Raw genomic sequence first — 14,464 nt, forward strand, 5'->3', positions numbered from 1 at the left:
CTGGCTGCAGATTAGAATCACCTGGGGACCTTCCAAAATTACCATTGCCAAGGGCTTCAGTTCAGTTCAGCCGCTCAGTTGTGTCTGACTCTTTGCTACCCCATCAACTGCAGCACACCATGCCTCCCTGTCCATCACCAACTCCCGGAGTCCACCCAAACCCATGTCCATTGTGTCAGTGATGCCATCCAACCATCTCATCCTTTGTTGCCCCCTTCTTCTCCCACCCTCAGTTTTTCCCAGCATCAGGGTCTTTTCCAATGAGTCAGCTTTCCACATCCACAGACTTATTAAATTAAGGGTAAAGCTTGGGTACCATTATTTTTTTATAAATTCCTCAAATGACTCTTATTTGCAATTAGGATTGAGAGAGCAATGGCGATGGGATGAACAGAAAGCACAGACATGTGTAGAATATTTCTAGCTCTGTCCTGCTATGTGTTATAAGTACAGACTGCAGAAGGTTAGAGGAGCAGAGTAGTTTAATGAAGGGCATGATCCTTGTGGGTTGGAGGTTGCCCAAAGTAAAATATACAGACTGGCAAAATAAAAGGGGAGCTGGTAGTTTGGTAACCCTGAGTGTGGCAGAGTAGTGTGATGAGGTGTATACTGTCCTGGTGTTTCTGTACTGCAGTTTGGCTCTACATAGCCCAATTAATGGAGAAGGCAATTGCAATCCACTCCAGTACTCTTGCCTGGGAAATCCCATGGACGGAGGAGCCTGGTAGGCTACAGTCCATGGGGCTGCGAAGAGTCAGACACGACTGAATGACTTCACTTTCACTTTTCACTTTCATGCACTGGAGAGGAAAATGGCAACCCACTCTAGTATTCTTTCCTGGAGAATCCCAGGGACAGGAGCCTGGTGGGCTGCTGTCTATAGGGTTGCACAGAGTTGGACACGACTGACGTGACTTAACAGCAGTAGCAGCAGCCCAATTAAATGTCCTTAATAGCCTATGAACCAGCAAATACGGTCTTAGGTGTGTATTCCCAAATATATTCTCATTCACAGAAGAATGTAGGAAGTTGATCACTGCAGTGTTATTGGGAACTGAAGTCTTTTTATTTGTTTATTTAGCTGCACTGGGTCTTAGTTGAAGCATGTAAATTCTTTAGTTGTGGCATGTGGGATCCAGTTCCTTGACCAGGGATCAAACCCAGACCCGCTGCATTAGGAGCATGGAGCTTTAGCCACTGGACCACCAGGGAAGTCCTGGGAACTGAAGTCTTTGCTAGGAGAGTGAATGGGTAGAATGTGGGGAATACACACCATTAGACTATTCAGTCAGAAGCATCATGTTTGATGTACATAACAATGTAAATGGATTGTAAAACCACAGCTACTAGGTGAAGAAAGTATGAAACACAATGAAGAAAAAAAAAAGAAACACAATGAGACACATAACAATATCACCTTTGTGAATTTAAAATTTAACACGGAAAACAATATCTATTTTGCAAAAATCATACAAACCAAAAGAATGCCAATCTCATTGGGCAATATTTTCATACTCTATGGATAACAAGGGCTTCCCTGGTGGCTCAGATGGTAAAGAATCTGCCTGCAATGCGGAAGACCTGGAGTTCAATCTCTAGCTTGGGAAGGTCACCTGAAGAAGAGAATGGCTGCCCACTCCAGTATTCTTGCTGGAGAATTCCACGAACAGTGGAGCCTGGCAGGCTACAGTCCATGGGGTCATAAAAGAGTCAGACACAACTGAGTAACTAACAACTAAAGTAAAATAAAACAAATGACTTATCAACAGAATTTTACAGTAAAGGATGTTAACCTCCCACCCAAACTGAACTCTCCTAGACAATCCTGCCTCTATATTTTCAGACAACATGGTCACCCTGCCTCTATGTTTCCTTTGTCAAGACAGCTCTGGTTACTAGAAAGTGTGAATCTGAATCTTGTGTCATTACAGTGTAGTTCAGTGAAAATAGCACAGGCCTTGCAGTCAAGCAGATGGGGTTAGAATCCTGATGATGTAATTTGCTGGGTGACTTGATCAAGTTACTTATCTCCTCAGTCTCACTTACTTCATCTGTAAATTAGGGATAATAATACCTGCTTTACAAAGTTACTCTATATTATAAATTATGAATATGAGATACCTAGTCACAAAGAGCTAATAAAGTGACAGCTGTTATCATCATCACCACCATCACTATTATTATCCTATCCAGTGGTCCTACTTTACCCTATAGAGCTATATACTATGCCTTTCAGTATTTTAAAATACTTAAATTTATTTGCCATGTTATTCTTAAGTGCTCTTTCTTCAGAGTAGTCATTTATCAATATTTTCTCTTTCGGTTATCTTGTCCTTGGCTGTGCTCCTGCATAAGATGTTTACAGAACATGGTGCCCATAACTGAACAAAGTGCTCCAGGTGTGGTCTTAGTGATTCAAAACAGAGTAAAACCATAAAACTGTATTCCCCAGACACTACTCTCTTCAAGCTGCCTAACTTTTAAACTTTAGCTTTTTTGGCAACCATATCACATACTGCCTATGAAAAGTTGCAGGTAGTTTTCATATGAATGAATTTTGAGTCTTCATTTTGCAATAGTAGTAGTAGCAGAACTTAAATTAAAAAAAAAAAAATTTATTCATTTATTTGCCTGCACTGGGTCTTAGTTGTGGCACCTGGAATCTTTGATTTTGGTTACAGCATGTGAACTCTCAGTTGGGGCATTTAGGATCTAGTTCCCTGACCAGGGATGGAAACTGGGCTCAGTGCACTGGGAGTAGGGAGTAGGGAGTCTTAGCCACTGGACCACCAGGGAAGTCCCTTAAAAAAAAAAAAATTCAAGAGTATAACTTTTAATTAACTTTATTATATATAGGTAATGTGCTGAGTTCTGAGAACATAGAGATGAGTAGGACAAAGTATCGACATACTAGAAATGTAAGTTCCATGAGAGCAGGACTATTGTGTTCACTATTGAATCCCCATCTCTTGGGCACAATTATCCGCACACGGTTATATGTGCTGTTTGTTGAATGAACAAATGAATAAAATATACAGTGGAAGATTTCCCTATAAACGAAAAGCTATTTCCCTATTTTATAAACTCAGGTATTTTGTACAAGCCTGTCACTTTTAGCACAACCCTAGTGTTTTCGCATTTTACGGTAAGCTGATTTCCAAAATAAATTCGTACAGTCCCCTTTAAGGCCAAACTAAATACTACATGCTTTATTTGCTCGATGGCCATTATATCCCACCATTAAAGACCTTTTGGAAGTACCCATTTAACCCTGAATGCAGGGCTTACATCTCAGGGTTAGCAGTAGCCGGCCATGGTTTCTGAGTGCTAAACACCCGAGAATATTCTGAGTCGAGTTCTATTAGACCCTGACTTATAGTGGGTTAGAATAAGGTGGAAGTATGGCGCGATGACTTAGAAAGACCTTGAAACTCTGCATTTCAGCATGAAGCTACTGCTAGGTGCCCATAGGCCAGGCGTCCCAGTCAAAATCCGTCCTTCAGACGCCAGACATAGGAATTTGGGGGGCGTCAGTTCTCTATAACAACAGTTAGGGAGGCCCTAGCGTCTCTGTCCTCTCAGAGCTTTTTCTAGTATTTGGGCTACAGGTGAGGCGCCGGTCGCCATCTTGATATCAATTGCCAGGCAAGTCGCCACTGGCGTCGCTCGGTAACCACGGAGACACCGATGCCCCTCCCGTTTCTCAGCTCTAGAGGCCGCAAACTACGATTCCCATACGCTGATCTTCTCTACTTGACGGTCAGTTGTCTAGATTTGGCGTGGGAGACACCGCGACCCTACCGCAGTGAACCGCGGGAGTTGCAGTTCGTAGTGTGGCGTCACTTTTTTGCTTCAGGAACCTCCAGAACCACAAATCCCGTGAGCCAGCGGGCAACACGCATGCGCAAAGGACACCTTGTCCTCCCTGGCCCCCCTGCCAGTGCCTGAGAGGTAAGAGGGCGGAGGAAAGGAAGAGGAGGCGGGATCCGGGCGCTGCGTTGGCTGCGGCCTGGCATCAAGGGGGCGGCCCCGGCGGAGTGCAGACCCAGTGGCCCCTGGCGATTATGGACCCGGCCGAGGCGGTGCTGCAGGAAAAAGCGCTCAAGTTTATGGTGAGGAGAAGGTGCAGGCCGGGGAACTGTGCAGGCGGTGTGTTGGCGGCGTCTCTGAGGCTCGGGCCTGGGCTGCCTGCCCGTTGGAGGAGGGCACAGCGAGACCCTGGGCCGAGGCCGGCGGCGGGGGCGGCTGGAGGGACGGGACGGGAGCTTCTGGGAGGTAGGAGGGGTTGCGGAGAGGACCCGGGGGTGGGGGCAGCAGCTCCGCCATCTTGTGGATGAGAGGCCAAGTGACAGCGAGAGCTTAATCGGGGAGGGGTCTCTGGGGCGCGCGGGGCCCTGGAGAGTAAGGGGCTTAGGGACAGTTACTGAAGAGCTGAGGAGGCCAGGAGGAGAGACGCCGTGAGGCCGCTGGCAGGGCCTTGCCGGTGTGAGGGTTACGGGTGAGGCCCTGGAGAAGAGGTGCATTCAGTAGTAGGGAAGGGGAACGCTGGACAGTGGGAGGAAAGATACTGGGAGTGGGAGGAGGGTGGGAAAAACGGGCAAGGCTGGATGTGGATGGATCTAAGGTAGAGCAGAAAGAGGACTGCTGGGAGACTTACAGTCTTGTAGAGTGAGGTGGGAGAGATAGCCTTCAGGGTACAATCCCAGCTTGGCCAAACAAACTAATGTTGGCAAACTCTGGAAAGAACTAGGCCTTACTTAGGAAGGTAAGGACTGGGGACGGGGATCTCGCGCTGTGATGACAGTCTTTGGGAAAGGGAAGAGGTTGAATAGATGCCAGAGTTACAGGTATCAGGAAAAGGGTATACATTCTCTAGTTTGAAAGAAGACAGAAGAGGTTCACTGGTTAGGGAAACCTAGGTACAGGAGATTAGGGGCAAAATTAATATCTAATAGTGTAAAACAAAACTTGATGCGATATCGTAGAGACAGTAAAATGTGGAGATCAGGTGCAGTATCACTTTCTGGGAATGGAAAGGCTATGCAGATTAGCATCCAAAGACCCATAAGAAGTAATAAGATCACTGGAGAAATTCAGGAGATAAAAGGGGGAATGCAGATGGTGGAGAATAATAGGAAATGTCAGGGTTAGTAGTTACTTAGGACTTTTAGGTTGAAGCACAGTATGAACTTGAATTTTGTGGGTGTGTTTCAATCCTTTGGAGTCTAATTCTTTAACTTTGTATCATGCTTTTCTTTTTTTGATATGTGTATGTTTAGCAAATGTGTATAGCTATTTGATGCATTTAATCTGATGCTTCATTTGTATATCCCAGATGTAAAACCAGACTTGGTGGTTACAGCTAAAGAATGATGGGATGCATAGACTTCTTTCTGTCTTAACTGGTGTCCATAGGGACCATTGATATTATTTTACAGTCTGTTTGCTTTTTCAGAAGTAATTGTAACCTGTCACTCCAAATCTTTATTTCTTTTGTTAGATAGTTGTTGTTTTCTCTTCTTGGCCTTAGATACCAAAACAAATCTAAACAAACCATGGACACTAACCTAATTGAATTTAGGCTTTAAACTGCTGCATTTACAAGAATATAATTTAAGAGTCTGGTCATATTTACTGTAACTTTATTTATTTTGTATTAGTGCTTTCTAAAATGCCTAACTAAAGTTCAAGTGTATCTTTAACAAAATACTATTAGACCTGAAGAAAGTTCTTGAGTTTCTGCCCACTGTTGAAATTCTAAAATATTAAGAGGCTTCAGAATTGTTTCGGACATCAGAAGTGAGACGAAGTTGCTTTGTGTGTACAGCCAGCTTCTAGATTTAAGTAAGAAAAGTGACAGCTGCTTATTTTTGTTTTGTCCTAATCTTGACACGTGTCAGATTTATGGAATAATGTGGTTTTAACAGATCATAAAGGGACCTTATGAGATCATCTTCTTTAGTCCCTGATAGACCTCAGCCTAGGAACATTTTCAACCAATTGATCTCTGCTTTGTACCAGTGAGTTGTTTTGATAATGGTCTCCTGATTGAGTTAAAGTTGGAGCTAGAGATGGCCATGAGTAGTTTGAAGCTTTTGGGACACCACACATTATTAAATGTTGAGTCAGTTTCCATAAGGAGAAACCAATTTTTCTTCAATTTTAGTTACTTTCATTTTTGACCTTGCCTGCTGTTATGGCTGCTGTTTGCGAGAAGGCCAGCTGGAAAAGGGTCACCAAGAATGACACCTTAATAACTGCAACAGAATGGAGAGTTAAAGATTTGGCATTCTTTTTCAGCTCAGTGCTGTGCTTAGTTGCTCAGTTGTATCTGATTCTTTGAGACCCCTTGGATTATAGCCCGCCAGGCTCCTCTGTCCATGGGGATTCTCCAGGCAAGAATTCTGAAGTGGGTTGCCATTTCCTTCTCCAGGGGATCTTCTCAACCCAGGGATTGAACCCAGGTCTCCCGCATTGCAGGTGGATCCTTTACCGTCTGAGCCACCAGGGAAGCCCTTTTCACCTCAGTAACAGTCTTATTATGAATTTAAGTCACAACCAGCCTTTGGTCCCATTTACCCTGTTATGTTTGTTTACTTAGTCATTTGAGATAGGAAGACACTTTATTTGTGCTTGCACCTGGTAATTAATGCACAGTACACATGGAAAAGACTATCCTTTTAATCATATTGAAATTTTTATATAGTATTTGGCTTTATTTTGTCCTTATCCTTTCCCTCAATTCTGAGGTGTGACTGACAATTTTTGTATAGGATGCCCTGATTTCTACAGTTTAAGAAAATATAAAATTTTGTTTAAAATAGCATGAAATGGATATTCTCTTTTATGAATTTTGCTCATTACTGTACTGATGTAGTAATTTGATTAATTTTTATAATAAAACCTTATCAGTGAGACCGATTCAGATTTGACCATAATTCATACATGGTCTATACTTAAACTTCATCTTTGAATATCTGTACTATATCTATATCTGTCTCTCCTTCTGTATTTTATCTATTTATATGACAAGTTGAGGGATGGATTTGAAATTTATTTTTAAATGGACAGGATAAACTGGTCTCGGGATCTTAGAACTAGGAAAATTTGACACATGGATGAAATAATTTCAAGATGTATAAAATAGTTTTTTTATTGATAGATAAGTGAAACAGTGTAAAGGTTAACTTGCTGTGTAACAAATATAAATCTTTTGTTGATTGGTGCATGTTCTGTTTTGCCTAGTGTTGGCTGGAATGTTCAAAATGGCCACAATCTCTCATGGCTGGCCCAAAATGGCCAGTTTCTCACGGCCAGCCACTGTCTGTGAGTTCAGCTAGCAATAAGGCCTTCTTGTCCTCCTTTCTCCACATGGCCTTCTTTTGGATTTCCTTAAAGCATGGTGTCTGGGTTCTAAGAAGGGGAGCATTCCAGGAGATAAGAAAGAAGCCAGCCAATTTTCTTAAGTCCTAGGTTTGGAAGTTGAGAATGTTGCTATTGGTCAGAGACAGTAAAGGCCGGCCCAGAGTCAGAGGGAGGGAAAATAATCTCTCCCTGTAGACAAAAAGAGTAGCATGCATGAACAGAGAGAGGGAAATTTCTGGGGGCCAGGACCTTTTGAGACTGGCTACCATAGATGCTGTTCTAGTTGGATGCTCAGGCAGAAAATACAGATGGGATCAGCCACATTTGTGGCTATTAACACTTGGAATGCTTTGGAGACCTCTCATTTTTGAGATAAACTTCTTAAAAAACTATCGTGATCTCCTGTATAACTTGTCTTAATAATGTTACTGTAGAGATAATACTGGATGAGTTGATATGATTCAGGAACTTTTATTTGCTTGAGAACCATATATATCTAAAAACAAGAAATTGCATTTTAAAATAAGTATTCAGATTTTTCACTGTGATGGACTTTTCTTTAAATCAGTGAGATTGATTACCAGCTGGTTGGATAACATTTGAAGCTAGTTCTTAGTTTGTCAGAGTTTCTGTATATTAATATCTCTTGCATGCATGCTCAGCAACTCTTTGCGACCCCATGGACTTCAGCCCACCAGTCTTTTCTGTCCATGAAATTTTCCAGGAAAGAAGACTGGAATGGGTTGCCATTTCCTACTCCAGGGGATCTGCTTGGCCTAGGGATCAAGCTCGCATCTGCTGTGTCACTTGCATTGGCAAGTGGATTCTTACCTGTTTTCAATTTAAATTAGCCTTCAGTTTCTTTTCTGAATACTCTTATATAGGCATTGGAGTATGAAATTACAAATTAATGATAATTCTTTGTGTTCATTTTCTTGATTCATGTTTGTGATAGATGTAGTAAGTTACTAGAAGTGAATTATTAAATGTGGAGTAAAAATTCTACTTTGAATGATTGCCAGAAAATTTTTATTGCTAAATTAGAAAGTGAACTTTCAAAGGAGACTACTTATTATTCTATATTATTTATGTATTGTTTAAATCCTTAAAGAAGGAAGAAGTTAAGAATTTTTTTCCCTTTCTAGAGGGAGATGAGACATGATGTAAGATCTTGATCATGTATAGATAAAATTACTTGTGGTAAATGGCATTACAACTTACAAAAAGAATGAATAAAGAAAAAATAATCTTTGTGGTATTAAAATATTTGAGATACCATGTGCTTTCTAGCAATATTTTAATATAGCGTGAAAGTGCTTTCTAAATGTTTATGATAAGAATTCATTGTGGATGAAGTAGAAAATATTTGCCAGTGTTTAACAGTCTTGGTCACTATAAAGAAAACTGCCTTCTTAATAAATCAAATTCATCATCCTAACATCAGCAGTGGAGGAGGGAGACCATCTCTATGGGAAGGGTCCACCTGATCGTACCACTTCAACTAGTATTTAGATTCACCTTGTGCCGAGGGAATTATCGTTGGATAATTTCCTTTAGTTTTCCGAAGTCTGATTGAAACTAAGCTAGAACATTTTATAGAAGACTCAGAGATAGCAACAGTGGACTAGATACTGAGAGTAATGTTGAACTAAGAATGTGATTTGTTCTCTGGGGCACTACCACCATCGTTCCTGGATTGCCTTTTTACGTGGCCAGGGTGGGGATGAGGAGCAGAGGAGCAAAAGTCACAGAACTGAGTTGGAATTTCTTCTTGATTTCTTTCTCCTTTCTGAGATTTGGCTCTCCTTTCAGGTATACTTGTTTTCCTATTCCCAGGCTTGTGACCTGATTCTGTCTGTGTCAATTATAGGATAAACACGGTAGAAATGGGAGAGTTTTGTTTATTTATTTTTCTTTGTTTTTGAAAAATATGATCAGCCATGAATAGCTAATATGTATTTATTTAGTGTTTACTAGTTTTACTAGTTTAGTGTTTACTACTATTCTGAATTCTTTACATATACTATTGTTTAATTTAATCCTCCCAATAATTCTGTAAGATAGATTCAGTACTATTGTTGCTCCCATATTTGGATAAGGAAACTGATTCCAGAGAGGTTAAGTAACTTGTGCAAAGTCACTCTGCTTAGCAAGAAGCCTGAGATCAAATCCTGGCAGTCTGACTTGAGACCGACACTGTATTTCATCCTTGAGGCTCAGAGAAACAGTGGAATATGATGGCATATTTCTTTGCTGGCCAAATGGGCCAGAGTGGAGAATTACTGTCCAGATTTATATACACATTTTCTAATGATTTGAATTATTAGGAAATGAAGTTGCCTCAGTATCATTGTATCGATTGGCTATTGCTGAGTGATAAAACCCCACAATATGTCACGGCAGTATAATGATAGATATTTATTCTCAAGAACATGTGGGTTTGCTGAACATTGGATGACATAGGCTGAATTTTGTTGGGTTTCTCTGGATTTGGCTGCTCACTCAGGACTGTTTCACATATTTTTCTGAGACTGAGACTGAAGAGACAGTGACTTCCCAGGCTGAGCTGTCCTCATAGCTATAGTAGAGGCGCAAGAGAGCAAGACCACTGGTTCAGATTCCTTTCAGTCATTGGTTGTATGGTACCTGCTGATATTCCGTTAACCAGAGTAAGTTACAAGGTCAAGTGAGGAGATGGGAAAGTATATGCTGCCCATAGAAGGAGTGGGAGAGAAAGCAACTTGCACAATAATCTACTCTAGTAATAATAATCTATAATAATCTAATATACTCAATTTGTAGAAGAATGGTAAAATGCTTACTCTTACAACTACTGTGTGGGTGCTATTCTGACTTTCTCATTTTGGTTGCTGAGTGACACCTAACGCAGCATATCTCTCTGTATTATGTTGTGTAGAAAAAGAGGTGTTAAAGAAATAATCAGAATCTTGACTTTAATCCACAGTGATAACCTGAAAAGTTCATCAATATCACAGTACTATTTTTCTGTACTTGGGAAAGATAAGGTTGATGTGTCTCCAACAGCATTTGTAACAGAAGTTGAACTGTAACAGAATTTGAACCAAGGTCATACATAGTGCCTTAGCAACTCCCTTGGTGTTAGGTTTAGAGGTCTTAATAACCCCTTCTCTGCACCTAAACTTAGGGCTGCAAGGATATTTTCTGATGTCTGGGAGACTTTCAGGCCTTCTCTGAAAAATTATGGAAACAGAATTGTAGCGTGTGGATAATGTTTTTGCAGCATGGATGCATAAATCCTTGTACCTCTCAGGAAGTATGGCACTAAACTGTTAATGTAGTTACTTGTGAAATGGTGGATTAAAAAGCATTACTTAGGTGGTTTTTCTTTTTCCTATGTTCCTTAATGTTTTCTACATTTTTGAAAGTGAGTATGTATTGTTTTTAATCAGATAAATTAAAATTTAATATATTGAATGTTTATGTTTAAACTTTTAAAAATGTATATATTTATAAAACAAGTACCCCAAACGAAGACCTGAACTTGGTCATGGAGTGCGGTATAGCAGGTATACTGGCCAGTGGACTGGCAGTGATGGCTTGAATAGACATCTCACTCACCTCATTTTGTTAACTGAAAAGTCTTAACTATTAGACTTGCCTATTTAAAAAGGATCTTTCTCTCTCCCATTCCATCCTCCCAAGTTCATTTTAAATTGTAAACTGCCATGAATAATGTTAACACAGTTGATAAATTATATTACTTAAACTGCTGTATATATCTAAAGTTTTCACTGGAAGTTTAGCTCTGTGGTTCTCAATTGTGTTGGAGCACTGCATTTTCCTGTTCAGGAGTACTTGGCAAAATTAGTGGACAACTGGAAATGAGGCCATGGCAGTTGGCCTGCACCACGATTTGATAAAAATATAAACATAATCTGAGTGCAAAACATTGTGTTACGTGTGGAGGGAGGCGGTTATGGGGGCAGGAGGAGATGAAGACACAAAGTTAAGTAAAACTTCTGTCTCCTCTAGAACTTCACAGTTGGTTGAGAAGACAGCCATTTATAAATCTCTCTTAAGGCAGACATTGGTAAGTGCCAAAGTAGAGGTGCAAAGTGCTATAGAATTTAAGGGAGGGGAAATTAGCCTTAACTGGAAAGAGCTTTGGAAGGTTTGAAGAAGAAAGCTTCATATTGGGTCTTGTGAAATATATAGATTTTGCAGACTTGTTTCTGAAGTGGCTGTTCCAAGAACAGGGAGTAGTTTGGGTAAAGGCTAGAAGATCAGGAGATGGTCAGCACAATGAGTAGATACACATGATTTGAACATAAGGTGCATAGCAGACAAGAAGGCAGAGATAGACTGGGAGGCTAGGGAGTTTAGATTGAATCCAGTTTGTATTCAAGAATAACATTCTAGTGTACTTGGTATATGTCTGTATAAGGTTTTACTGAAGTAAAATAAATATACTTTTTAAACAAATCATAGGTATACAGTCCATTGAATTTTTACACAGTGGTCACTTCTGCATAACAATTATCTAACACCTTTAGATTAGTTTTTGCCTTTACTGATATTTAACTTCATAGAAGTAGAATCTTTCCAGTGTATATACTAGTCTGGCATCTTTTGTCCCTCATAAGGAGATTCATTCAGGTTACTGTAAGTGTATGTTCATTCTTGTTGCTGTGTAGTACTCTGATGTGTTAATTCAGTTCAGTTATTTAGCCATTCTCTTGTTGATGGACGTTTGGGTTATTTCCAGTTTTTGGCTACTGTGAGTAATCTTGTACATGTCTTTTCTTGAAAATATGTACATATTTCTGTTGGGTATATACCTAGAAGTGGAATTACTGGGTCATAGGGTATTTTTATCTGTAATAGATTCTGTGAGTTTTTTTCATTTAATACTTTCTGCAGCACCATATTGGAGAAGGCAATGGCAACCCACTCCAGTACTCTTGCCTGGAAAATCCCATGGATGGAGGAGCCTGGTAGGCTACAGTCCATGGGGTCGCTAGGAGTCAGACACGACTGAGCGACTTCACTTTCACCTTTCACTTTTATGCATTGGAGAAGGAAATGGCAACCCACTCCAGTGTTCTTGCCTGGAGAATCCCAGGGACGAGGGAGCCTGGTGGGCTGCCATCTGTGGGGTCGCACAGAGTCAGACACGACTGAAGCGACTTCGCAGCAGCAGCAGCAGCACCACCACCACCACCATATGACAGTTCCAGTTGCTGTACATTCTTGTAACATTCACTTGCTATTGTCTCTCTTCACTTCAGCCATACTAGTAGGTGAATGATATTGTCAGACTTTTAATTTGCATTTCCTTAATAGCTACTGTAATCAAGTACCTAAAAAATTATTTAAGAAGGTTCTTCATTTTTTTACATTTATTGGCTATTTAGATATCCTCTTTTGGGTCTATTCAGGGCTTGGTCTTTTTTTTTGTTTTTTTAATTGCCTTTTTCTTATTGATCTGTTCCCTATATTCTGGAAAATACAGTACAGATCTTTCATCAAATATATGGTTCTTTTGTGGGAAAACAGTGTATTTTGTCTTCAAATTTTTTGATTTAAGGAATCAGTAAAAAAAGTCACAAGATTTTGTGACTACAAAATACCTACACAGGATTCACAGAATTACCAATTTTTTTCACTGTCCCACCAGTGCTTGAAAAAGTTGCACCCCACTGTTAGCACCGTCATTTTATAAATGAAAAAAGGAGCTTTTTAATGTCATAGAAATAGAAAACACATAATCTCAGAGTAAAGGAAACTCTTTGAGGTAGGGAGAATAATGTCCCATCCCCTGAGCCCCCATTCACAACAGTTGAATCCCAAGAACCTGTGAATATGTTAAATTACAGGGCAAAGGGGATTTAACAGATGAAATTTGGTTGCTAATCAGCTGACTTAATTTTTTTGCAATACCACGTGGCATGCGGGATCTTAGTTCAGTTCGTCGACCCAGGGATCCAACCTGTGCCCCCACCTGCAGTGGAAGAGTCTTAACCACTGGACTGCCAGGGAAGTCCCTCAGCTGACTTTAAAACAGGGAGATTATCCTGGATAATCCAGATTGGACCTAGTATAATCACAAGGGACCCTAAATATGTAAGAGGGAGGCTGAAGAAGAGGTCAGAGTGATGATATGTGAGAACACAATCCATTGCTGCTGATTTTGAAGAGGGGGGAAGAGAACCATGAGCCAAGGAATGTGAGCAGCCTCTTGAAGCAGGAAAGGATAAACTAAGCCTCCAGACAAGAACATAGGCCTGCTGAGGCCTTGATTTTGGGCTCAGAGACCCATTTCAGACCAAAACTATAGGACTGTCAAAAATTACTGTTGCTTTAAGCCACTCAGTGTGTGGTAATGTTTTACTGCAGCCATGGTGAACTAGTGGGGCTTCCCTGATGGCTCAGCGGTCAGAGAATCTGCCTGCAGTGCAGGAGACACTGGTTCAATCCTGGGTCGGGAAGATCCCCAGGAGGAGGAAATGGCAACACACTCCATTATTCTTGCTCAAAAAGTCCCATGGACAGAGCTGTGAACTACAGTCCATGGGGTCACAAAGAGTCAGACACAACTGAGCGACTAAGTGTACGCATGTGTGAACAGACACACGCACATACGGCAAACTAATACATCTTTGATAGTTACCCTAATTGGAGTGTGTGTATACATACTCCATATATGTATACATACATATAATATCACTATCTTTATTTTTAGTGTTTGCTAACTACCAGTGCAGTTCATTCTCTTTCTCCTAATTTTTTATTTTGAATCAACTCAGAATTACAGAAGAGTTTAAAGTACAACACAAATGACATTTTTTCCTGAACCATTTGAGGTAAGTTGTCACATTATCACCAAATGCTTAATGTATATTTTCTGCAAACAAGGACATTCTTTATAACACAGCCATCAAAATTCGGAAATTAATGTATTTCTGAATTAATTGCAGATCTAACCCCTTAGACTCCATTCAAACTTTGCCAGTTATTCTAATAATGTTCTTTGTAACAAAAGGATCTAATCCAGAATCACATATTGAATTTAGCTGTCATGTCTTAGTCTCCTTCAGTCTTGGAACAGTTCCTGTCT

At 40.5% G+C, this 14,464-nt stretch overlaps 1 protein-coding gene across 9 annotated transcripts in view; it reads left to right on the forward strand.

The window, feature by feature from the left end:
* Positions 1-3,910: 3,910 nt before the first annotated feature.
* Positions 3,911-14,464, forward strand: part of BTRC (beta-transducin repeat containing E3 ubiquitin protein ligase) — a 182,163-nt gene continuing 171,609 nt past the window's right edge. For 2 of the 9 annotated variants that reach the window (XM_069566932.1, XM_069566937.1), the window contains exon 1: positions 4,330-4,765. Coding sequence is in view for 4 of the 9 variants with exons in the window: in XM_069566931.1 (XP_069423032.1) it covers positions 4,065-4,112 (48 nt within the window). In the remaining 5 variants the exon portion in view is untranslated. Of the gene's footprint in view, positions 4,113-4,300; positions 4,766-14,464 lie in introns of those variants that run through there. The other 7 variants (XM_069566931.1, XM_069566933.1, XM_069566934.1 and 4 more) reach the window with 7 other exon arrangements.

The sequence above is a fragment of the Ovis canadensis genome, chromosome 22 (assembly GCF_042477335.2).
Source record: "Ovis canadensis isolate MfBH-ARS-UI-01 breed Bighorn chromosome 22, ARS-UI_OviCan_v2, whole genome shotgun sequence".
Lineage (NCBI taxonomy): Eukaryota > Metazoa > Chordata > Mammalia > Artiodactyla > Bovidae > Ovis > Ovis canadensis.